Raw genomic sequence first — 25,616 nt, 5'->3', positions numbered from 1 at the left:
CAAATGAGCAAAAGCTGCCTGCTGTACTCAGTAGTAAAAGCTTATTTATGTATTTGCTTGCAACAGGTCTTGAAGGTCACAGCACTGACCTCTGCAAAAGGCGGGTAAAGCAGTCGAGACCTTGTCAGACACAAAAACTCAATTTACTCTCTGTTGTTTTTGTGAATTTTGGCCTTTTTCTTTTTCATTCGAGCTCATGTTGAACAGCTGTTTGTGACCCGATACTGTATATACACAGAATTTCTCCCAGAAACACTGTGCAGCCACTTTTCCTCAGCAATTTCCAAGCTAAATACTGTAACTAAAGGATATGCAAACGGTTTTTGGAGCTGCTATTTACTGTGTCTTTATATATGCTTTGCTACCTTCTTTAATAAGCTGTCACGAGGTCCATTATCTTTCATGCTACATAAAGCTCTCTTTCCTCCTTCGGTAGAGAACAGCAGGAGATCTTATGATCAGGAACATTCAGCTTTACCATGCTGGCAAATACATCTGTGTGGTGGACACGGACGTGGAGAGTCTATCAGCCGTGGCTGTATTGATTGTGAAAGGTAAGAAAAGCTCGTCTCTGCTCTGCAGTCACCAATTAAAACAGGGCTTACAGCCAGGGATGTTTAATGGGTAAAAAAAGGAAGAGAGAGAAATTAAAAAAAGTAGACTCAACGTAAAGTGGATGATGGATGCAGCCTCAGTAAAAAGAAGTCTGTAGTCTTTAAGTGTTACTGAGCAGAGCAGTGTTAAAGAGATTTCAGAGAGATTACATCGCTATGCTTTGCTGAGAATTAAAAAAAAAATCTTTTGAGGCGTGCAGTTTTCGATAGGGTTTTTAAACTCAAATAGGTTTGTTTTAGATTGAGATTGCAGTGCGACCAAAGTGCCCATATTCTCATCAGAATCACCCTGGATATCATCAGAGTGTTTATTTCTACTACAAGGCGCTTCATTACATCAAACAGAGGAGGCCGCTTCCCTTTTCTCTTGCACTCAGAGATGTTTTTGGAAGCAGAAACTTCACAAAACTGTGTGAAATTCTAAGAATACGAGCGATACATTTTTTAAGATGTGTTCCTTTTTCTCCCTCTCCCTGTCTTTTAATGACCAGTTTTCAATATTGTTGCAGTGTACTTGACAGCAGAATGCTTACATGCCTGTCTGCGCTCACTCATGCAGTATGTATAGCTCCTGAGAGACATTATTGTCGAGAGCTACATTTGGCAGAACAAAATAACTTTTGTTATTTATTTCAGGGAGCGGTGTGTTTGTGTTGCTCGTGGAATTGGAGGAGGGATGTTTCGGGGTGGGATCAATACACCAAATAGCCCAGCAAATTGACACTACCCAAATATGCTAAATGTCAGATGAGGTGAGGGATGATTTTAGTGTCAGGATTTGAAAAGGTTGAATCCATAGCTTTATCTTGCAAGGATACCAAGTTGCTATTTAACTCGACGTGCAGAAGCTCTTCTTAATAAGCATTTCTTTACGAATGACTCCGGACAAAGAAAAATAGGAAGTAATGCTGTTTATCCAGCTGGAGCAATATCAAGTCCAGGGAAATGGATTGGCCTCCTGACTGGAGACAAGCTCGAGTGTGACTCAAGATTGTGCATTATTTACACTTCCTGCTCGCGGCAGCTGTCACAGATGTCTCAAAGTTTGGATCGAATAGCTTCAAATTCTGGGTGGCAAAGCAAGAGGTGGACAGGAAAGAAATCATCAAGGTAGAAAAAAAAAATGCTTTTTTTATACCACTCCAGACAACCGGAGACATGCTGCAGTGCAGTGCAAGCAGTTTGTTCCGTTTTTGTCCGGGTTTGGAAACCCCAACCGTCGTTATCCCTGTCAGAGGATAAGTAACTTAAACAGTGAGGTACAGAAAATACCACATGAACCATTCAGCAAGCAAATGTTGACATCCCAAAATACAAAATATTAACGCAGCACGTGGAGTAGAAACCAACAGATAAGAGCCAGTTTTCAAATGCACCTTTTACATGGGTGAAAGCAGCAATGCAGTGATGATAAAATAGTCAATTTAAGAAAAATATCAAAACTAACAAAAAAATGGTGGCTTGACAGAAAAATGGATTAATGACAGTTTTACTATCAAAGCACCAATGTGTAAGCAGCGGTTTGCATATAAAGTAGATGTATTTGAAGTCATTTTCATGGTAACATGGGGCATTAACTTAATTTTTATTTTCCAAAAACTGTGTATTTCATACAGGTAAGACTCACCAGATATGTCATGAGCGATATTATCACAACACTTAATGCACAATCAAATATTATTATCATTTGTTACATTTTGAAGTATGAGCGTTGCAATAACACATATTGTGAACTATCAACATTTTTTTTGAACTGCAAATGATGTCCTCAAAGTTAAACTTTGTCAATATCTGTTTTTCCAAGAAGATAAAGTTATCTCGCTTCAGTTTTGTTTTTGTTTTTGTTTGTTTTTTTAAGGCAAAATTAGATTGTCAAGGATACCAACCAAAGTACAACATTCAACTCTTTGACAGAGCCTCATTCAGACTGATGGCAACATGTTACCAATAAGACAGCAATTAATTGCAAACCTTCGACATTCTCTCTGAGAGTGATTGCAGTCACTCCAAATCAGACTGCAACTGTTTGCAGAAAGGTTACCTCCTATCAGGCAATCTGTGCAATCACTTTGCAATCAAAATGTGTAGTGGGTGTGCAACATTCTCAAGTTCTGTGCAACCATTTAGTCACCGGAAGCTGAAATCGGTCCTAGAATGTGAGGAAAATTCAAAACAAACAGCTGGCAGCTGCTTTTGTTAATTTTTGTAAGCATGTAAGCAGATGTAAGCATGTACGTTTGTTTGAGTAACATTAACTCAAGATTTTAGTGCATGAAATGAGCCCTTTTGTATATAGTATTCACAGAATATTTAGATTTATTTAATAAAATATTAACATTTAGTGTCCCTGTATCGATAGAGTATCATAATACATGTCTATGCGAGTACTTGAGATTTTCTCTAGTCTTTGTTTTTTGGGGAAATATAGGATGACATTCCTTTCTGGATGTCTGCCAGTTTAGCTGTTTGTCTTCAAACTGTTGTAGCTTGTAGCTACGTGTCATTAAATGAGAAGAGGTCATTTGGAAGGAAAGGAAATGTAGCTCGCAGGTGTAAGTATTTACAGTTTGATCAAATCTAATAAGAACGTTAGAGCTGAGGCTCAGATGAAAGTGGAAGATAGTGACAGGACTAAACCCTGATGATGGTGGAGCAGAGTAATCAGATGAGTTCAGTAAAGATACCCTGGACAACTTGTGTAAATGGAAGAAGTATTTGTGATAGACAGGCTGCTGACAGGCAGAGTGAGAACAGTGTCTCCGGGCTAATTGGGCAAAAGTAGTGAGCTGAAATTGAGAAAGAGCTGATTTTGACAGCGTGGGAAAATGAAAGTGACAAAAAAAATAGTAGTAATAGTCCAAATCAGTAAGGAGGAGCAGAGGCTCCCTTATTGAACTTATAAAAAAGCTTATTTCGCATTACATTTGAAATGTAGCACAGTTCATTTTTTCTTAAATCATTCAAATAGGCAATTAAAGAATAAGAACCTCATTATTTAAATAAAATTCACAACTAAATGCACTGTCTGCCACCTCTCATCTTCCCAGAGAAATTGTCCTTGTCTGTCCCTGATTTTAATTGAACTAATTTGTCTAAAGAAACTGTCCCATGTTGTGAGGAATATTTAAAGCATCGGGTAGACTGAATCTGCAGTTTGGTTTTGTTTTTATGTTTTTTTAAAGTGTTTTTTCTTCTAATTTAAATTCACTCCCCTTTCTTTTGCGAAGGATGCCGAAATGTTAGAGATAAATAGCTCAAAACCTTGACAAATAAGATCAAACCATTCTGCGTGGCTGTATAATTTAAGAGGAAGGTGAGGAAACATGAAAGCGCAGCCAGCTTCCCCCAGTGGCTGCATTTGCATGTTCTTTAAAAAAAAAGGAAAAATCTATTTTAATGTTAAGACAAACAACAGCAAGACGTCTCCTTTCACCGGGATTCTGCAGCAGCACGCATGGCCGTTTACTATCGCGGTAACAGTGATCGTTGGCGTTACTGGCATCAGACATATTGTTACAATCATGTATATTAGTCAGCTCGATAATTTCGCAGGGTGTTATTTACAATCGGGTTTCGCTCCTTTCCTCTCGCAGCGCTGAAGGTCAATGATAATCGCTCCTGACACAAAGACTCTTGAGTGATCATCTGGGTTCTTGTTTTTCACAATGGGTGTGGAAAAACCCCCTGTTTTAGATGCCTCACAAACACTCCACTGGGTGGTGATGGTGGCTCTGGAGAAGGTCACAATATAAGGATAATATCACAGTCATTAGCATTCGAACCACTTGGGGAACACTTGTGCTTGTTTGACAGCTGCACCACCATCATCATCATTATCCCGAGAGATAGTTTTTAGGGAAATACAACTCATGACAGTCAATGTAACACTTCAGAACGATGTGTTTTAACACTGTTATTTCAACCCGCTTATGATATGCTCTTGTTTAGATTCACTTCTGGCACGTGTTGCAGCACATTTTGAGAATTTGGGAAATATTTGGTTGAGATCGGAATAATATTGCCGTGTCAGTAAATACAGCCGGTTATTAATTTTCCCTCAGACAAGTTCACAATGAAGGCTCAGATAGTCTGTCCATATTAATAACAGATTATTTGAACACCCTCGAGACACTGACAGGAGCCTCTTGCCTCAGCCAATGAAATGTAATTAAGAGGATAAGGAATTGATCTTTGATTGTGTGTCCTATTAATATGTATTAATGAGGCCAGTGTATTAAAGTTGCTTTTTTTTTAATCAATAGCCACTAATGAGTTTTACAGAGATCAATATCTCTAAAGCCACGGTTTTAAGGCCAAATGTATGAGGGCAGTAACGTCCAAGGCTTCAGTAAACAAAAGGATGTCGCTCAGCAGTTACTTGCTCAGCTTAATCCAATAAATCCTTGCATGTATACACAGACATATACATATATGCTGCAGGAGATATGAAAACAAAAGGATTTGTGCTTCCAGACAATTGATTGTTTACTAAAATAATCATGCTACACTTTAATAATTAGTATATTTTGCTTCAGATTAGAAACCACTTCAGAGCTGGTGGGGAGTGCGAGCAGAGCAAGGGGCGTTATTATTCTGCGGTCTATCTCACAGCTCTCTAGTGGTCTATTATTTCTGATGAGCTGACACCTTCATTAGAATAGGAACCCGCAGATGAAACTAAAGTAAAACATCACACCGCTTAATTGGTGGGATAATAAAAATAAATGATAAAACTCTGTTTCCTTGGGGCTGTGAGGCCCCTTTTTCATCTTTTACCTTTTAATTTGACTCCCTGCATCCACTTACGTCTGCTGTTTCATCGATCAATTACCGGGAGGATTACGGAGAAAGGGAAGGATTACAAGTTGGGTGAATATTGGAGAATAAATCTTGAATTAACTTTTAATACTTTGTGAAGGGCATTACCTCTTCTCAGCTGAAAGCTTTTTTTCAGAATGTTCTCTCGCTGATGTTGATTGAAAGATATGAAGGCTGTATAGCGATATCATTTTGGCCAATGCGTGTGTGTGTGCTTTTCCTTTATATGCCACTAAATGTCATGTTTTCCTTGCAAAATGTGCGAGTATACACATTTACGTCCACATTCTGTAGCGTCGTCTGTGCCTCTGCATGTGCGAATACCTCACAGTATCTGTTCTTGTGATTGAGCCAGGCCCTCCCAGCCCTCCAGACTCAGTGACGGTGGAGGAGGTGACAGACAGTACAGCCCAGCTGGCGTGGAGCCCCGGCAGAGACAACGGCAGCCCCATCACCAATTACCTCATTCAAACCCGAACTCCCTTCACTGTGGGCTGGCAGAGGGTTAACACAGGTGACACAGCACTTGACGATAAATTTTCATCTTATAGCACATGAGATATTATTCAGATAATTCACAGATGTCCACAGGGAAATGCTGTTATTTCTCTTCCCCTGTTGGCAGGTGGGTCAGAGTATGGGGTCATCTAGAAAAAAGGGTTGTAGATGGTAGAGATGGTGCGGATTCATGTTCTTACTCAAGACAGTGAAAGGTTCTCCTTGCTGCTGTAAAGTGCAAAAGTGTTGAGCGGTCGCTGATGCTTTCATATGTTGCTGAGAAAATTGGAAACATATATGAAAATATAAGACAGTTTGTAGCACAGTTCTAATGAGCTTAAAAGTTTATATCTATTATGATCGCCTCTCGTAGGCAAACCTTCTTGTCATTTCTTTAAGTAGCCTTCAGGAATAGCTCTCCAGGCTTCTTGAAGGACATTCAAAGCTCTTCTTTGCATGTTAGATACCTTTAGATGATCCCACACTTGCTTCACTGTTGAGGTTCTGAGGAGACCGGTCCATGAATGATAGTGTTTCATTGTGTGTTTTTGCCTGCATTGGCAACTGCAGAAGCCAATCAGAAGCTTTCCAAGTGGTATTACATGGTGAATCAAAAGTTTGCTTTTCTCTGTTCATAATTCAATTAATTTTTGACAAGATCATCAACACCACTGGCTAAAATAAAGCCCCAAACCGTGACAGAGCCTCCACTGTGTTTTGCAGATGGCTATAGACACTCACTGTTCACCTCCTTCTTACATATCGATGACAATTTGAACCTAAAATGTCAAATTTGACCTGCAGGGTTTCAATAAGACCGTCGGGGCACCTCCAGAATTTTTTCATAGGAGTGGCCTGAAAATAGGTACATAAGAAACCCAAAGAAGATTTTGAAATCCATAATAATCTGTTTTAACTGTTTGATTGACTAGAAGTCCTAACCATTGCTTTAATGATTCTCAGCAGAGCTGAGCAGATGCAGATTAAGATTCACACTCCCAGAATGGAGTTAAGTTTAAGAGCAAACTTGTTCAGGAAAGACAAATAAGTATTAGATCATGTAAGAGTGTGAACTGTTGGCCCTGAGATGTACCAGTGATCTGTGCAGGGATTGGCACCAGCTTTGCTGCAACCTGATATGCATCAAATACCTGCAAATGATATTTTAAACAATTAGTATTATACTATTTCTAACACACAGTCACTTAGGTCACTAGTTCTTTCTCTAGAAATGAGACTTTTAAATTTCAAACACCTTCATGTGTTTGAAAACCAACTATTTACAGTACAAAAAAAAATCATCTGGATTAATCAGATGGATCAGCTGAAGGGCAGGATGCATCTCTCGGGTCCTCTATCAGTTGGTGGATTTTTTTTCCTAGTTTTCTAAGGGCATGATTTTCAGATATTGTTCATCTACTGTAGATAATTTCTTAGGCCTGCCACTTCTTCTTTTGTCTTCCACTTGTCCTTTTAAGGACACTCTGCACACCACGTTGAGATATGCCAAGTTTTCAGCTAATAGCACTTTGGGAATCACCTTGTTGGGGCGAAAAATATGATTTGATGCCTGTCAAACTGTTATCTTTGGCATTTTTTGGAGATTCAACTAAAGAATTGAGAATAAATTATGTGTTCTTATGACAGTCTGTTGGTAACAAAGTATCTAACGATAAAAAATTTCCAAGTTGTCTGTAGAACACTGGTTCATCCCTTGATTTAGGTGCCTTTTTATGCTAGTGATAAGTGTCTTAACAAACAAAAAGACATACATATGAAAATGGTCAGGTGCAAGGTCTGAACTGAAAAAGAGTGAAAAATCTGCTGGTGTCCAGTGGAGAACTTTGAAATCCCGGAGAGCTGGTGTTCAAGACCACTTTAAAAATGACAAGAAAATCTGGCTGCTTAGGAAAAATATAAAGAGATGAGGCTTATGTGGGGACTCTGTATTTTTTTCATTAGTACTTTTTCATTGTAGCCACTTCGATGACCTTCTGTGTACTCATGCTAAGTCAACACCAGCGTCCTTTTCATCTTTTCAAGTCAAGTCTGTTTTTCTCACAGCTTGGTCCTGAAGCATCTACACAAGCCTGATTTCTACTCCCATCCACAGCCATGAATGGATGAAAACATCATTTGCATATAAAATTGCCATTTCCACCAGAAGTTATTGGACATAGCAAAGAAACAAAACAGCAAACAAGCAATTTCACAGAATGTGAAACTGAGACACTCATCTGAGAAGTGGAGAAAAGGGAATGTGTTTTATTTGGTACCCTCAGTTTTGGAAATACAAACAGAATCAAACCCACTGAATGGGAAAAAATAACTGAAGCTATCAACTCTGTTAAGTTCAGAGTAAAAGGACCCTAGCAGAAAATAAACAAAGAAAGAAAAGGCACTGCAGACAAGAGGCAAGAGGAGTTTGGAGAAAGACAGCCAGTCATTACACACAGCTGCAGCTTTTTCCTAAGGTTTTCAAAATGTAACACACTCAAAAAATGTTCTTCACCATCAGTAAACATGTAGCAATAATTTTGATTAAAATGCAACTGAGATGCACAAAACGAAAGGTTTATTTATTCAAGTAATTAATCATTAAGGTATAAACTCAATACATTGCAATCAAGTACATTTCATTTGACCAGATTCCATTAAATGAAACATTTTACATTGTACTTATGCGGGAAAACTTAAACATAGGTACACATGCTCTCATTTTTATTCTCATCTTATAAATGTGTGATTGTGTGAAAAAGGCAAATACCAGGCTTTTTCTGCATTCTTAATGCATCTGGGTCCAGGTGTCTAGAAAAGGTTGAATGCATATACTGCAGTTGTTTTTATTAGTTTACTTAAAAAGGGTAAGACTTATAATAATAAACAGTATAAATAATAACAGTTATAATAACAATAAATCAGCTGGGGTGAGCATAAAGGCAGATTTTTACCAGTCATGGCAGATGGCCGGCCCTTCCTGAGCCTGGTTCGGCTGGAGGTTTCTTCCTGTTAAAAGGGAGTTCTTCCTTCCCACTGTCAACTAGTGCTTGCTCATAGGGCATCATCGGATGTGTGAGGCTTTTTTGAGGCAATTGAGTTTAATTTAAAAGTATATCGTACAGATTTTATATAAAAAAAGTTTTTACAAAATTCAAAATAGAAGTTTGACCTGAATGAGAAAGTATGAGTTGCTTCACGGTAAAATTCCTGTAATCAAATTTTTACAAATCCTGCAACTGTTTGTAACAAAACAGAGGCATGATGAATTGACGTGATGAGGTCAAATGCTGATCACAGAACTTTCTGAGCACTACAGAGCTTGTTTTGGTTTTCTGGACTGCACCTGGTTTGGTTTCCTTTCATTGGTTTTATCCAATCTCATTACGGCTAAAACAGTCCTGTAATTTAAGTCAAAACGGTGTAAAGTCTGCATTTCACAAAAAACAAAAGCCAGCTGCCTGGTGAATGCGGTGGGGAAAAAAATCACATCTAAAAAGCTTAGATGTTTCCCTCCAGAATTAGCTGAGAGCAAAGCAAAGCTAAAAGGAGAGAAAACACTGGAAATCAACACAACTGAGAAATCACTTATGATATCTAACATTGGCCTGTATGTGCTGGAGGTGTGCATTGGCAGGTGTTTGCTGACAACCTGCCCATATAATCGTATAATGCATTTGAGAAGCTGCGTCAGGCTGGCGACCTGTCCAGGGTGTACCCCGCCTCTCGCCCTAGGGTAGCTCAGATAGGCTCCAGACCCCTCCCAAACCCGCGAGCCTGACAAGGATAAGCAGAAGAGAATGAATGGATAGATGGACATTTGAGAACACCACAAGGAGTCAGCTTTTTCACTGTAGCTGTTTGTGCTGTACTGAAGTAACGAACAAATGTCATTGCACATTTCAAGCCAATGGCTGTAGGTTTTTTATTGGCATTTCATTGGATCCCTCAGTGTTACTATGAAGGAAGACGCTGCTGTACACAGCAGGGCTGACAGTTAAACCACTTACTGTCCTTTGTCCTTTGAAATCCACTATCCTCCATCCACCTTCTACAGTCATGACTCAAAACCAGCTTGCATTCAACACTTTATTGACCAGTCTACGCTGCTTAAACAGTGTATGTGAGCATAATTGTTCTCTTGCTTTAGTTGTAGCTCTTCACTTGTATACATGTAGGCTCTTGCAAAGACCTTCTGTCTGCAATGTTTTCTTTTATTCTTAGTCCCGGAGATAATCGATGGGAACACACTGACAGCCACCGTGGTGGACCTCAATGCCTGGGTTGAATATGACTTTCGGGTACTGGCAAAAAACAGCGTTGGTGTCGGAGAACCCAGCCCAGTGTCCGTGAAGACCAGGACAGAGGATGCAGGTACAGTGTATTGATCTCCCTTTTTGTGCTGTAACTTGCCTTTATGCGGCTTTATATATATGTGTTTTTATACTGAAATGTGATCATGGTCTGTGTTTTGTAGTTCCAGATGCAGTGCCAGGTGATGTGGGTGGAGGTGGTGGAAGCAGATATGAACTGGTTATCACGTGGGAGGTAAATCATCAGTCTTATGCTCTAGTCTGTTATTCAAAGTGCCCAGAGTCAGTGTCGTTTTCATCTTGAACGAGGTTCTAAATATTCCTCGCTAAACCAAAGCACCTGCTCTGTTTTGCTTGTGGGTGTCATAAATTTGGGGTCAATGGGAGTCTGTCGTCGCTGTAATTTCTCAAATTGCTTGCATGTAAGGCAGCGGCAGCGTATACAACAGAGAAGTAAATCTGACAGATATTCTCATTTGTGAGTCTCGGATCTGTGATGAATTACTGTTCAGACTAATCTACAATGCTCAAATATAGCAGTAAGGAGTCGAATGGAAGAATAACAGTGCTGGCATTGTACAAGTCATTACTTTCTATGTTATCTCATCATTGGAGTTTTCCCATTTCATTATATACAGAATAACTTTTCATTTTAAAAGCTGCACGGATGCTCGGTAATGAGCGCAGGTTTTTAAAATGGCATTTTTACTGCTCCTTTTATTTCATCAGGTGGGTCGCAAAAGCAATTTGTGGGTCATGCACTTTTTTTGACATTATGAGAGACGGTGGTGACTGTGTGAGCCCGGCGGTGGTGTGAACGTGAGTGGTTTGTATATGTTTTAATATCACTATAGTTTTGTGTTTCACTCTCAGCCTGTTCCCGAAGAACTACAGAATGGTGAGAGCTTTGGTTACATCATCGCTTTCCGCGCCTTCGGAGAAGCTAGCTGGACTCACGTGGCCACCTCCGCCCCTGGCGCGTCGCGCTACGTGTACCGCAACGACAGCATCGCGCCCTTCTCTCCGTTTCACGTTAAGGTTGGCACTTACAACAGCAAAGGACAGGGTCCCTTCAGCCCCGTGGTCACCATCTACTCTGCGGAGACAGGTAAAAGGCTGGGCGTGAGTGGAATCTGAGCAAAGCCCCCAAAGTAGATTTTTTTGTTTTTTATTGGATTGGATTAAAAGTGCTCGGTAGATAAAAATACACGCAGCAAAATAAATCTGCAGAAATATCTTTATATGAACGAGGTACAAAATCATGGGAACACATTTATGTAGGAACCGGCAGATTGCCTCCAAATATCACCGCTGTATTAAATTGCTGCGCCACAGTAAAAACTGGTTGGCATTTAGATCTGTGCTACCTCTCAGTATGCTGAAGGGTGTGGGGTGGAGGGGTGGGGGTGGGGGGTGTCTCTGTGTGTAGTGTAGTGTTAGTCAATTTACCAGCAGCACCTGTGTGTGATGATTCATCTGAGTAGAGATCAAAAGAATGCGCACAGTTATAAATGTAAAAATTGAAGAGATTTGTTCTGCTCGTTTCTGTGCTTTTGGAAGACGGCGGCACAGCTCAGTCTCCTGTTGTCTGTTTTCAGAGCCAAGTGAGAAGCCAGCGGGAGTTAGGGCCAGAAGTGTCTCAGCCTCTGAGATTGAGGTGAATTGGCAGGCTCTCTCCTTCATCCCTGAAAGGGTTCTGGGCTATGAGGTACATTTTACTCTTTTAAATGGAAATAGAAATCACACACACATTCTCACAAGCAACACGATTCAAATGCTCACCATCAACCCCTGTTGTACCTCAAAACCATCACTTCCAAACTCTGCGTCGCCATGGAAATGGCTGTTTCACTTGGCCGACTGTTATTGCCAAAATTATACAGTTCTTTGTGGCAACACGACAGGAAAACATGTCAGAGCGTTTTTAAGAGAACAAAAGAAAATTGCCTGGCCACATGCCTTTTCATGTTGCTGTCATTCATGGGATATCATGATAGCAATATCGGGCCTCATGTCACGGCACTGGGAAATGCTACACTGGAAATGCATGGAGCACAGCAGCAACACGGGTCTAGATGTGGCGTGTTTTTACTTTCCTCTGAGTAAAACATTAAACTGTTACACTTCAAACCAGGAACTGCTGATTTCATCCTGTCTTACCTTTAAAAACTAGGACACCCTGATTGCCTCGTCCACATGCCTCTGATGGAATAATCAGGATGATCAAAGGGCTTTAATGAAAGATGTTGTTATTCTTTTGCTCAATAAAGTCAAAGTTGTTGCCATAACTCCATCTGCGAAAGTAGATTTCTTTTTTGTCTTCTTCTTTTTTGCTTTTTATACTTGAGCTGCTTCTATGATGTCAGACACTGAATAATGATGACGGAAAAGTGAATGACTGCTAAAAAGGATTTCATTTGGGATCATTTATTTCCAGGCTAATGGTTTGGATAATAACAAAAATCTCTTACGTTTATTTTAAATACATTTTGCTGGCACTCGATCTGTAGCATAACTGTTTAAAAGCCATTTTTAATCTGGCAGCTTTCCATTAAGGAAAAAAAATATTGCCACATTACAAAGCCATGAGGTATTGTTGAAACAATTAGATAGTCAAGCAACAATCAAAAGAACTGATTGGCAATTTAATATCAATGAATAGTTTCAGTCATTAAGTACAGAGGCTTTATAGTTCCCTGCTCCACACTTGGGAGTATTTGCTGCTTTTCTCTTTTTGGGTGTTTGCTGGGAAAACACTTTTACACTGAATATTGTTTTTATTATTTTTTGGCAATTAATATACGTTAATTAATCAGCAAGGGGACTAATCATTCATTTATGTTGGAATGTATGTATATAACTGTAAGGATTTGTAATGTGAGATATCAAATATCCAGCTGGAAAGGTAAAAGAAAACTGTGATCTTTCTTCAGAGAATACAATCAAAGCCTTTTATTTAAAATCATGACAGCTCTTTCAAGACATCAAATGTAGCGTATTTACAAGCATCCTTTTATGCCATATGGGCTAGAAAGTACATAAAGTACAGATGTACACATTTTGCTCCAATCCAAAGCCTTCTATCCCGAATGACGTGCTCTCTTTCTGAAAATAGGTGGCTTACTGGGAAGATGACACTAAACCAGAGACCATGGGGAAAGTTAGAGTGCCTTGGAACCAAACCTCGGCCACAGTGAGTGGCTTGGCAGGAAATACACAGTATTTCCTAACAGTCAGCGCCTTCAATACAGCAGGCACTAGCCCATTCCTCCCTGCAATCAATGTCACCACAAAAAAGCCACGTAAGTTGCGGCACACAATACTGCTGCTCAGGGGTTTGATTTTCGTGACTACACTGCTTAGAATTCAGAGGTGGAAACGTTTAGTGGTTTAATTGAAGTCTATTCTTAGCTTTTCCAATAATGCTGGGGAAATCTAGCATGTGTTGAAACGTGTCCGCATCCTCAGAAGTCACACAAGTCCAGTAACGCAGTGCAGTGTTACAAAAACAGAATGCAATGATTTGTGAGCCCTGCAAGACTGCATGTAAAGGATATCTATGCAAATATAAAATGCTAAATCTGAGAGATTGTATTGTTGTGAAAAAATATGGTCTTTTTCACAGGAACACGTGCCAAAAAAGTTAGATCAAAAAATATAAAAGGAAAGTCCCAGAGAGGATGTAAAGATAGGAAGGGTTTTATCACTCTGTGTAAAATTGTAAAGCCTTTGGGGATTTCATCATCGACAGGACCAAATATTAAAAGATTAAGAGAACCCAGAGAAATCTCTGTGTGCAGGGGAAGAGGGCTGAAAACCAGTTTGGATAGCACCATGCTCTGCAGGCCCTCGGGTATCACTGCTTTCAAAATATACATGGTTGCATGCAAAAAGTGCATGTCCACATACATAGCGTGAGTAGCTTGTACTTCTCTATGAGCACTTAAATTCATCATGTAAATATTCCAGATTTAGCTACATAGTCTCATTTTAATCTGTAGTCCCTCCCAGGTTGATGGCATATTTTATCACACAGCAAACAATCGAGGCGCAGAGCTGTCGAGCAGTTGATTTCTATTTAATGCAAAAAATATAAAAAACATATCTTTCTTAAGACTGCCGTCTCCCTTTATTCCCAAATGCTTGCAAAGTGTTGTTAAAAGGAGATGTAGTGGCAAACGTGCCCTGTTGCGAATCTTTAAAAACACATTAAGTTCATAATGATCGCATATTATTCAAAAACACTAAGGCATCTCATTTACCACATTTGACATAGTAGTTTCAATTTAAAGCAGAATATGAAGATTTGTTGAGCAGTGGTTAGAGACGTGCTGGAACACAGACTAGCAACAGTTCATGTAACAAACACAGAGTCTTCATCTCAATGCCGGCAATTTCAAGTCAGCAGCAGGAGGCAGATTAGCGTGCTTAACCCGAATAAAGCTGTTTTATACACCATTAGTTTGCTTTGTACAAGAGCTGAAGCAGGTCTGATTTAATGCCCTGTGAGCAAAAGTTGCCTCCAAAAAACCCCCCAAAGGAATAGCCAACATGGTTTTGTTAGCCTTTAGCTTAGTCATCAGCCTGACCCGCTTATATCTTTTCTGCTTCCAAGCACACTGCTTCCTCTTGACTCTGTGCAACCGGACCTTGATCTGTCAGTCCCTTGACGAGGGCCTTGTGTCCTCAGTAGTCACAATCTGCAGGGCTTTGCCTTTATTATCCTTGGCAACTTGCATTTCCCAGGAGGTGTTACCCTCTCACTGAATTTACTTACTGCCAAAACAGGCATTGTAGTCGGGGAGTGGGGATTAAACAGATGCCACCTGCCATTTAACAGATCAGTGTAGCATCAAAATGATTTTGAAGCTGCAAACCAATTCACCTTAAAGTGAACTGGTTCCATTCTGCTTTTATCCACACTTTATTTGTACTTCCAAAGTGGGCAAAGATTAGTGTCATCTAATAATAGTATTTAATTCAATTTTTTTAAGTTGTGTTATCCTGTAAGTGAAATAAAATCTTTCTTGTTCAATCTCACCAAGGGGTGGTGTGTAAAATGCAAATAAAAGCAGAATGCAATGGTTAGCTAATCCCAATAAACTCATATTTAGTACACAGCTGAACATAGAAGTCATATCAAAAGTTTAAACTGAAAAAATATTAGCTCATTTTGAATTTGACAGCAGAAATAAGTCTCAAAAAACTTGTGACAGGGCCATGTTTCCTACTGTGTAGCATCCCATCTTCTTTTAACAACAGTCCATAAATGTCTGGGAACTGAGGAGAGAAGCTGCTGGACTGATGTTGTCCTATCCTTGTCTGATATAAGATTCGAGGTGCTCAACACTTCTGGGTCTTCTTTGTCGCATATTTCATTTCAGGTTGTACCAGATGTTTTCACTTGGCAGGTCAGTTCAGCACCCAGATTCTCCTACTGCAAAGCCATGCTGTTGGAATAGTATGCTAAAACACGTACTGTAGCTCCAGGTGCTCTGAAAACTGTACATGCCGTTTAGCATTGATGGTGTCTTTCCAGATGAACAAGCTGACAGTTCCATAGGCAAGAAACGCAGCCCCGTACCATCACTGATCGTCCCTCTCCTTTTTAATCTGGGGACGTAGTGTCCATGTTTTGCAGAAAGATTTTCGGATTTCAATTTGTCTCACCACAGAACAGTTTTCCAGGGAAGATGCTTCTGGATCGTGTTCACATACAGCTTCTTTGCATGATATGTGCAGCGTTGGCTGAGGGCACGAAGATCACGTGAATGCAGTGTTGATTTTTGCCCTTGTCCTTTGTGCACAGAGATTTCTTCAGATTCCCCGAATCTTGCATAACATCATGTACTGCAGATGATGAGGTTTTCAAAGTCCTAACAATTTGACAAACATTATTCTGAAATTGTTCCACAATTTGCAGACACATTTTTTTTTCCAGATTGATGAACCTCTGCCTATCTTTACTTTAGAGGAGCTCTGCCTCTTTAAGATCATGTCACTGACCTGTTGCTGATGAACCTGTTTAGCCGTTTCTTTTTAATATCACTTACTTTCCCAACTTTGATGTGATGTGTTGTTGCCATCAAATTCAAAATGAGCTATTATATTTTATAAAATATTAAAATGTCTCAGTTTAATTATCTGTTATGTTTGCCTTGTTTTATTGTGAATACACTGTTGGTTTTTATTTATATTTTACACAGTGTCCAAAATTTTTGGAATTGGGATTATACACCAATGTGACACTAATGTTTCTGCACTGATATAAAATTGTTAATAATTTTTATGTCACGCAGCACCTTCCCAGCCGCCAATGAATGTGGGATGGAACCTAATGGGCTCTCAGCTGTCTGTTTACTGGGAACCCGTGGTGGCAATGGAATCAGAATCAGACGTTTTAGGCTATCAAGTGAGTTTTACTTTCTCAGTTCCTTTCACAGGAACTTGGTGCACCGGGTAACCACGAAGCTTATGCGTTTGAAGTTGTCATGGTGTTAGAAAACATATTTACAACCTTGTTTGTGTTCCCCTTTCAGCTGTCATACCAGAGGCAGCGACACAAAGAGGTAATCACACTCACAACGGTCAACGCAACAGCAGAGCTGACTCTCCCTGAGGACGATGAGGAGTACATCATCTTTGTGCAGACACTGAGTGAAGGAGGACTAGGGCCGGCATCAGATCCCATACGAATCCACCAGCTAAGTAAGCTCGGTGTTCATGTTTTGTTAAGTTGCAGTGGTTAAATGATCAAAAATGAAAGGCTGAAAGAATAATTTGAGTTTTCCTCATACCCTTCCCTTTAAAATATGCTGCTCTCGTACCACAGAGGAACACAGACAAATGCCAAAATTTGACATATGAATTCACTGGGACCTTTTTCTTTCTTTTTTTTGCCCATTTTTGTAAATAAAGTCACTTAACACTGTCAATCTGACAGGGACACTTTGTCCTCCCCTGACCTACCATTACTCAAGGCCCCAGCCCACCCCCGCTGCGCTCTTCGGCGCTTATAGTTTGCTGAAATATGCAACACAATCCATCTCTGTCACAGACTCGCTTTGGCTAGATGCTATTGGTGTCCTGTGGGACTCCAGCGGGGGCTGTTCCCCTGCCCTAAATGCTACTTTGCATTGTTGAACTTTTGTGTCGTATCCCTGAAAACAGCAGTTCAGAGAGATAGAATTCAACATGTTTTGGGGGGTTTTTTTGTTAAATGGGCTCATCGTTCCCAGAGAAGCAGGAAACGCGCTGTCTGGCAGAGTCATTTTTATCAAGTATATTATATAGTGAGAAAGCAGCGATTGAAGCAAACTGCATCAGTGTTCTGGGTCCTTCACACTCACTTCCTCTAATACATTTTTTACCCATGCACTTAAAAGCCAGCACATAAACGAGTTTGGACCGCATTTTAAGTACCCCCATGAAACGTCAGCATGCATATTTTATGTTTTGACAACCTAAGCGTGTTATTCTCAGCAGCTGACAGAGCAGAGAATTGAAACTTTGGGTTAGAAATGTGTATTTCAGACGGATGTCAGCCACGGTGCTTTTACCTTGTTTTTCTTGTATCCCAGGTATGAGCGCCCGTGGCTCCAGAGCCTGCAGTGTGGAGATCTCCCCCCTCTCCCTGTTCCTCACCATCGCAGTATCCTCATTCAGGTCATCGTTGTGACACAAACAGACTCTGCTCTGTTTTTTCAGCATTCACTATTGGCTCTTGTTTTGTTTTGTTTTCTTTAATTTGTGAAAGTGGTCAAGGTTTTTTCTTTTCTTGCATTTTTTTTTAAAGTACCGCATATTTTTTTCAAGTGTTATTTTGCAAGTATGCAGCAGCACAAGAGAAGAGTGTGCTGTCAGACACTTAATTAACAGTAAACGCTTGCTTTTTTTTTTCTTACATAAGTCTGTTTTGCCACTTTTGCTGGTTGGGAACAATGCTCCATTTCAACTCTTTTTTGACTCTAGAATGATACAGATGCCTTACTTCCATTCATGTGCCAAAGTAGTTTCAGCCTTCTCGTTGTTATTGCTAAGATAGCTACATGCTTTCCTCAACATTTTATTCCTCACTTTTCTTATCACGAAGGTCTCAGTGAACCTTGCAGAAAGCCCTGAAGAGAAGTTTATGATTGTTTGTTTGTTTCCTTGTATTTCTGAGTTTTCAGTTCTCTCCAAAATCAGAAAGTAGGGACATGTTCATTCACCTGCGCCCGTGCCTTGGAGATTCTTGTATCGGCGTCACTTATAGACACTGGTTAGTGGTACTTTTCAGAACATACTGCAGCCATCTCCATCTTTACGTGATCCTTTAAAAGTCGGTTGTGTCCCAGATGAAACTCATAAAACACCTCATAGTGCCGTTGTCCTCCATTTACCTTTTATCTTTTGATTGTGCGGAGCTGAATGTACCATGAAAGCTCCTAAAAGTTTTAATGCCTCACGCTAGTTATAGTTATAGCCTGCCGAATGATGGATTTGACTTTGCTCTGCGTTCACAAATTTTACATTTGCTTGTATACAGCAGTACCGGCAGAGGTGTGTAACTGCCAATGTAATTCCTTTTTTTCCAGCACCAGTGCTTCAGCAAACTTAAACAGCAGTCATTGAAGTCATTTATCAAAGAAAAATGACAAATGTTCACCGGCTTCAGCTTCTCAGATGTGAGACTTTGTTGTTTAAGATGTAAAACACAGCAAGGTGTACCTTTTATTACATTTCCCTCCACAGTGTTCAACTTTGAATGGGATTGCAATGATCTGCCAACAAACCACTATATGAAATCAAAATTAGAGGGTGATCTAGTTACTTTTGTATCGGATTTTCTAATCTCACTTTCCTGTTTTCACATTAATTTTTTGGAATATGCAGTATTTCCTTTATCTCGCTAGGCTAAAGGTTTTGCCTGGACCCTGTACTACAAAGTGAGTTCAGCATACTCCGGGTATTTCTCCAGTATCAGAATTCAGTTATCCTTACGCTTGGTAAGCTGGTTATCAACTTGATAAGTCAACCCAGGGTTTAACCTGCACGTTCTCGCAAAATGATCTGCATGTTCTCTGGCACTGGCAGCATTTGGCCAATCACAGAGAAAAGAAGATAAAACTATGCAATGGGAAAAAAATGAAGAGGTTAAAAATGAAACAGTCTGAAACCAACACAGCTGCTGCAGCGTGAGGAAAAGCGCTGTACAGTAGTTTAGTATTAAAAGCGCTGTATGAAAGCGTGAGCATTTAGCCTGTTTGAAGCCAGGACTGAAAAAATGCCCACTGTGTAAGTTTACTGAATTATCAATATCACAGCTCTATCATTAAAACCCAGGAGAATCTGATGGGTTATAATTGAATATTCCCTTTAATTAATGTTTAAAAGACAGTTTTAGGTTTTATTCTTTCTGCTGCAGTCCTGGTGGTGTTTAACGGTCCGAGAGTTAAGAATAAATATAAAATATAGATAAGTAGCTCCTCTGTTTTAGGATTTTAGGATCACATATTAACGCTTTCAGAACAATAAAATTGTTGTTAAATTTATTCCTGATGCTGATCAGGGAAACTCAAAGATTTCCCTTTAGACCCTCCTGTTATCCACAGATGTGAGGGATGTTTCAGGAATCATGATGCTGTTTTTGGAGAATTGATTAATCAGTAGGAGGTGACTTCATACCTGTTGGTTGCTAAAATGGAACAAAAGCTTCTTTAGCTTCACAGCATGAGTTACTATGACGATAAAAAGCGAACCACCTTCATAGTACAGAAAACCCAGGGTTAACCTAAAGTTACCTGGATAGAAATCCTCTGCTTTGTAGTACAGGCCGCTGGTTACTGACCTTTGATAGCACGAAGAGAAGCAAAATGTCATTCAGTCTAATGTCACATTCAAATGGATATTTCCACGGTTGGTTAAAAGAGAAGACTGATACCACTCTCATGTTAGCACACTGACAATGGGACCAGTGCGTAAGCATAGCTTAGCAAACCGTCAGCTTGACTTTGTCCAGTATTCACAGCCAGCACCTCTGAAGCTCACTTATTTGTTTACTTCATCAGACGGGGCACGTCAGGTAGTCGGAACAAACAAATTTCTCTATCTGACTAAACTGACAATATCAACAATCACTTCACACCCACTTCACGCTGTGATTTGCCAGCCGTGTGGAGGTGAGAAAGCAAGCTGGGTTTGAACTTCTCTGCCGCGTTCTTTTATTTGTTAAACACCAGTGTGTTTACACGGAAACATTGCCAGTACTTTCAGTTAAAGACTCAAAGTCTCTCTTGGACAATTATTGCATTTTACACCTCACGTCGGTGTCAAAGAAAAATTCTTATGCTTCCGACATGGTTGAATTTGCTCTTTCCTAACAGAGCTTGGCACTGGTTCTGTTGTTAATGCACGCACAAGGGTGGTATAGCATCTCTATGATAGAGTTATATAGGTAAGGTAATACAGTTTAAAGAAATGACACAAATAATCTGAACTAAGGAGTCTCTTTGCTTGTTTGGAAGCTTTCAGCTACATTTCTCTCCTCCTGTCGACTGAAAGCTCCATGAGTGAAGCTTATTTTGTCAAACCAGTTTAATGCTGATGAGCTAATTTATAATAAAGCAGCTGCCTGGTTACCAGATGCGAAGACACACCTAGGCTACGTTCACACTGCAGGCGAAAGCGCATCAAATCCGATTTTTTTGACCCTATCCGACCCATATCCGATCATGGTATGACAGTGTGAACGGCACAAATCCGATATTTTCAAATCCGATCTGGGTCACTTTCGTATGTGGTACTGAATCCGATACATATCCGATGTTTTAGAAAGCGACTGCTGTTTGAACGGTCATGTCGCATTAAATCCGTCTTTTACGTCACTGACACAAGACAGACGCCAATTATCAGCGCCGGAGAAGACATCGCGAACGCTTCCTGGCCATCCAGTGTAGATGTCAGTGAAACTGTTGGGAAGACAACGTGAACATTTTATTTGTACTGTATAATCTGCAGATTCTGACAGAAATCTGCAGCTATCCTTTGAAGCACCGCTCCTCTAAAACAGCAATAAGGATCATTATTAGGTTATTTACATTATTATGTAAATAACAAAATAACTTAAAGCAAAAATTGGGAAACGTAAAGTCCGAAGTCTTTATATTAAAGGCCATCAGTCAAACAATATTGTTTGCTGTGGGTCTAAACAGCGCGTTGTGTGTGACATCTTCTTTTGCGCATGCGGGCCGCTTTGAGCGTTCACACTAGAGCGCGTTTGCTGTCGCATTTTATTTGTAGTGTGAACAAGCAGACAAAAAAATCGGATTTGATCAAAAAATCGGAATTGAGCATTAAGACCTGCAGTGTGAACGTAGCCCTAGTGGCCAATCAGAATCCAGAACTCTCATGTCTTTAATGTATGGCATGAAAAAGAAAATCCAATATGTTTGAGCTTTGAAACAAACAAAATGAGCAATCTGTGGATGTTGCCTCGAGCTCTGGGTAAGAGGGATATACATTGTTCACAGTTTTCTGAGTGATTAATGGGAAATACAACTGACTGATTAATCAATACCGAAAATAATCATTAGTTGCAGCCCCAGTCTACATCCATCTGGGACCACACAGCCAGTGCCAGTCAGCGTATATTCACAGCCATTGCAGTCGGGACGAGAGGTTTAAAGCGCTGCCAATTGTGCCAGTCTGATAATTGAAATCTAGCCACCAGCTTAGACATTATTTGGCTAAATGTGTGGTCAGCTGTGTTTTTAATACTCTGTGAATCTGTCCTTTGTTGTCAGTCGTATTGGTTGTTTTTTTTTTTATGTGGTCCGTGTTGTCATTGTTTATTTATGTATTTCAGCGAAACCCCGCAGCTCAGGTATTCAGACCTGCTTCACTTCATCTTTCAATAGCTCTGAGATGGCAGAAGCGGATAGATCTGAAATGTGTCAGCACAGGACACAGGGGTCTATTTAACAGTCTGACTTGATGAACGGAAAGCCTGATGTGTGCCAAGATTTAGCAGACATTAAAACATCTTAATAAATTAGAGCAGCCCTGCGGGGTTTCTGTGGGGAAAGGGCATAGGAGTAATGGTACTAATGACACTCACAGAAGGCGAATATATCAGGATTTAGGGAAGACTAAATCAGGACAATCTCATCAAGACGACACGATGAAAGGTGCGTGCGTAAATGTGTACGAGCATGATTGTGCACGGTTATTACCTTAGTCTGCCACATCATGGACAAGTGCTTTCAGACAACCATTTATCTATTTGCGGGGGGGGGGGGTAAACTCATTTCTTGTGCTATGGTTCAAGGCTTTGTGCGACTGAAGCATTGCGGACATTGAACGAGAGCAAAACAAGGTCAATGTGGGAGGCAGAGATTTTTAAAAAGTGAGTTTGACTCAGGGAGGAGTTGAAATGTCTTTCCAATTAACGCGGATTCCCGGAGCGAAGGAATAAGTAAGATTTAAAAAGCAGAAAGGGACCCAAATCCAAGGGCACATTAGGTGCATGTTGCAGGTAAAGCTCACATTAAATGTAAAGGTTTACTTCCCCGATGAGTGTTGAAGCTGTCTTTGAGTCCTGTTTCGTTGTTTTCGTGGCTCTACGTGTGGTTAATCTGTATACATTCTTTCATCGCAGAATGACATTGTTAGACTAACAGATGTTTACACAGGAAATGCATCATTCTGGCTAATTTTATTGATTATATGAACTGATAAAAAGAACTTGTGTCTTTGGGTACATAGAAGCATTGCCAACCTCTGTTTTGTAACGTATCAGTACTGTGGAGATGTTTTGAGTTTGACTTTGATCTTCTTCTTCTTCTTCTTTTTTTTAATGTTTGATATGGTTACTGATTGGGTTTTTTTCCCTAAAGATTCTGCACAAAGGTCAAGTGTTGTTTTTAACAGAACAATTAAGAGCCAGAGATTTCTAAATCAAAAGTTGGTGCGCTGAGATCTCCCTTGCCTTCATAAATGATGCTGTACATAATGTAAGTATTTCGTTTGGCTTTTTTAGCAACGCCCCCCGCCCTCCCCCAACCAGGAAACCAAACAGTGCTGCTTCCAATTGTAATTCTCAGTCAAACCCTGAATCTGAAAAATACATGAGCAGAGAGTAACATTTCCTAGCAGCTGCTATCACACACAGCCTTTTGGTGCAGTGACACAAACACCTACCTGTTACAAGGTAGCCGGCCAGTGCACAGTGGATAATACGAGTGGTATTATTTACGAGTACTTTTTGTCTTTTTATACCAATACAGCTTTACGATTTTCAGAAAAGGCAAATTTGATCCTAAAACGAGTGCGAGTAGTTTCATTGGATTTATAAGTGCGTACAGACTTTACGATTACAGCTCTGGGTTACAACGCTTGGCCTTTCTGTCGTGACTCCTCAATATGTTCATGTCGAGGTGATCTCCGTGAGATCGTGGCAGCAGCGTTTTCACATTGAAAAGTCATCAGCTGATCTTGATATGCTGAAGCTGTGCATGTATGATATCGTTTGGTGCATTTGTGTTTTCTAAATGAGGGAGTTAATAAAAACAATTCATTGAGGGTTCCTGTCTTGGATTTTTTTAAATCTTTTTTTTCTGAATTATATGTGTGCTGCTGTCATTTTCAGCATCAGCAGTTTTAGTGTGTTTTACTGCAAGACTGCAAGACTTTGAGTGGTGCCTTGGGGCACCGTCAAAGCTATAAAATGCATAATATTATGAAAAGGCGTATAAATGGAAGTAAATGTCAGCGGTAATGTCCTTTTCGGTGGCTAAAGAACACATCTAAAGGGTGTTTTGTTGGTTTTTTGCTGAATATACTAATTGTATTCTTACACTGTATAATAAGGACTGCCCTCACAGATATCAAATGCTTTGAATACTAACGTCACACGCCATATCGAAAAAATACAGTCTACAGCACACATCAAGCAGATGGCTTTTTTACTGTAGCCTTCACAAAGAGTACTGCTGAATTTCTTCTGGATTATTAGAGCATGTATTTGCTGAACTTCAGATACCTTCCACTAAAACAACAGAATGACAGGGAAAGCTGCTGTGAAATATTGATTGAGCCCAGTGTTGCAGAGATGCTTTTAAGATAATAAGAGGGAGAGGACCCTGTGAAGAGATCAATATGAAGGGGAAGTGAAGAAAAGATAGGTTTCTCCCTACATACCACAGATCATCCGTAATGAGCTAGTGTGTCAATACTTTGGCCGGGGCTCCTCGCATACCACTGACCACTAAAGAGCACCAGGCCACTGTAACTTGTCTGCAATTAGTGGAATTTTACACCAGACTAAGGGGAATGTATTTATGTCCGATTAGTATACTCATGGTGGTCACCTTAGCTTGAAAACTGCAAAGTGCTTCGTATTCAAATATCCCTTAGAGAGATATTGGCTGAGACATGATTGGTGTATATTGCCTCCCAATGCAGCAGATGCTGTGGCACGGTTGCTGCGGATTGCAAATGTCAATACTGCCCCCTAATGGTCCCACCATCCCAGTGCATCTCTCCAGGGTGAGGCAGTAAACTGGACATGAGGCTGTGCCTGCAGTATGACTGCACCGAACAGGTACACTGAGGACCAGAGACAGAACACTCAGTCATATTCTGATTCATAACCAATATTGAGTCAGTTCACAGTTTTAGAGGTAGAGGTTAACCCTAGAAAATCAGTATTATTGAAATAGAATTGAAGAATTTAAGTGAAAGTTATATCACAACACCAGTGTCTTCAAGGGGCTTCATATTGTAAGGTAAAGAGCCTACAATAACAGATGACCCCCTATGTTAAAGCACTTGGTGACAGTGGGAAGGAAAAACTCCCTTTCAACAGGAAGAAACCAGCAGCAAAACCAGGCTCAGGGAGAGGCAGTCATGGGGATGATGGGAGGAAGACAGTTCAGTTTAATTTATTGTGCCAAATCACAATAACAGTATCATTAAGGCTCTTTGTGTTGTAAGATGATGACCCTACAATAATAGAGCAAAAATCCCAAGAATCAAACAATCCCTTGTGAGCAAGCACTTGGCAACAGTGGGGAGGAAAATCTGCCTTTTAACAAGACGAAATCTCTGGCAGAATCAGGCTCGGGTAGGGGCAGGCATCTGCCACGATTTGTTGGGGGTGATGGGAGGAAGTCAGGAGAAAAGACACACTGTGGAGGAGAGCCAGACATTAATAATAGCTGTGGTGTGGTGTATAAACACAGAGTGTGAAAATAGGTGAATGAAAAAGAAACGTTTCCCAAGCCCCCAGCAGTCTAAGCCTAGCGCAGCATAATTAAAGTCAAAAATATGTGCATCCTGTCTGTGATACGGTCCGCCTTGTAGTGGCCCTTCCACCCCACACCGTTAGGTGGTGCTG

The 25,616-nt window shown here is 40.2% G+C and overlaps 1 protein-coding gene across 1 annotated transcript in view; it reads left to right on the top strand.

Moving 5' to 3' along the window:
• The window catches only part of cntn3a.2 (contactin 3a, tandem duplicate 2), a 41,057-nt gene extending 20,059 nt beyond the window's left edge, over positions 1-20,998 (top strand). The window contains exons 14-23 of the mRNA XM_005478223.4: positions 437-554; positions 5,788-5,946; positions 10,152-10,301; positions 10,405-10,475; positions 11,114-11,348; positions 11,839-11,948; positions 13,356-13,542; positions 16,540-16,652; positions 16,780-16,948; positions 17,821-20,998. Of these exons, the coding sequence (XP_005478280.1) occupies positions 437-554; positions 5,788-5,946; positions 10,152-10,301; positions 10,405-10,475; positions 11,114-11,348; positions 11,839-11,948; positions 13,356-13,542; positions 16,540-16,652; positions 16,780-16,948; positions 17,821-17,918 (1,410 nt within the window). The 3' untranslated portion in view covers positions 17,919-20,998. The remainder of the gene's footprint in view (positions 1-436; positions 555-5,787; positions 5,947-10,151; positions 10,302-10,404; positions 10,476-11,113; positions 11,349-11,838; positions 11,949-13,355; positions 13,543-16,539; positions 16,653-16,779; positions 16,949-17,820) is intronic.
• The last annotated feature ends 4,618 nt before the right edge of the window (positions 20,999-25,616 follow it).

Source organism: Oreochromis niloticus, linkage group LG20, assembly GCF_001858045.2.
Source record: "Oreochromis niloticus isolate F11D_XX linkage group LG20, O_niloticus_UMD_NMBU, whole genome shotgun sequence".
In the NCBI taxonomy this organism is placed as follows: domain Eukaryota; kingdom Metazoa; phylum Chordata; class Actinopteri; order Cichliformes; family Cichlidae; genus Oreochromis; species Oreochromis niloticus.
Note: the sequence above shows the minus strand (reverse complement) of the source record. Positions and strands in the feature narration are given on the sequence as shown.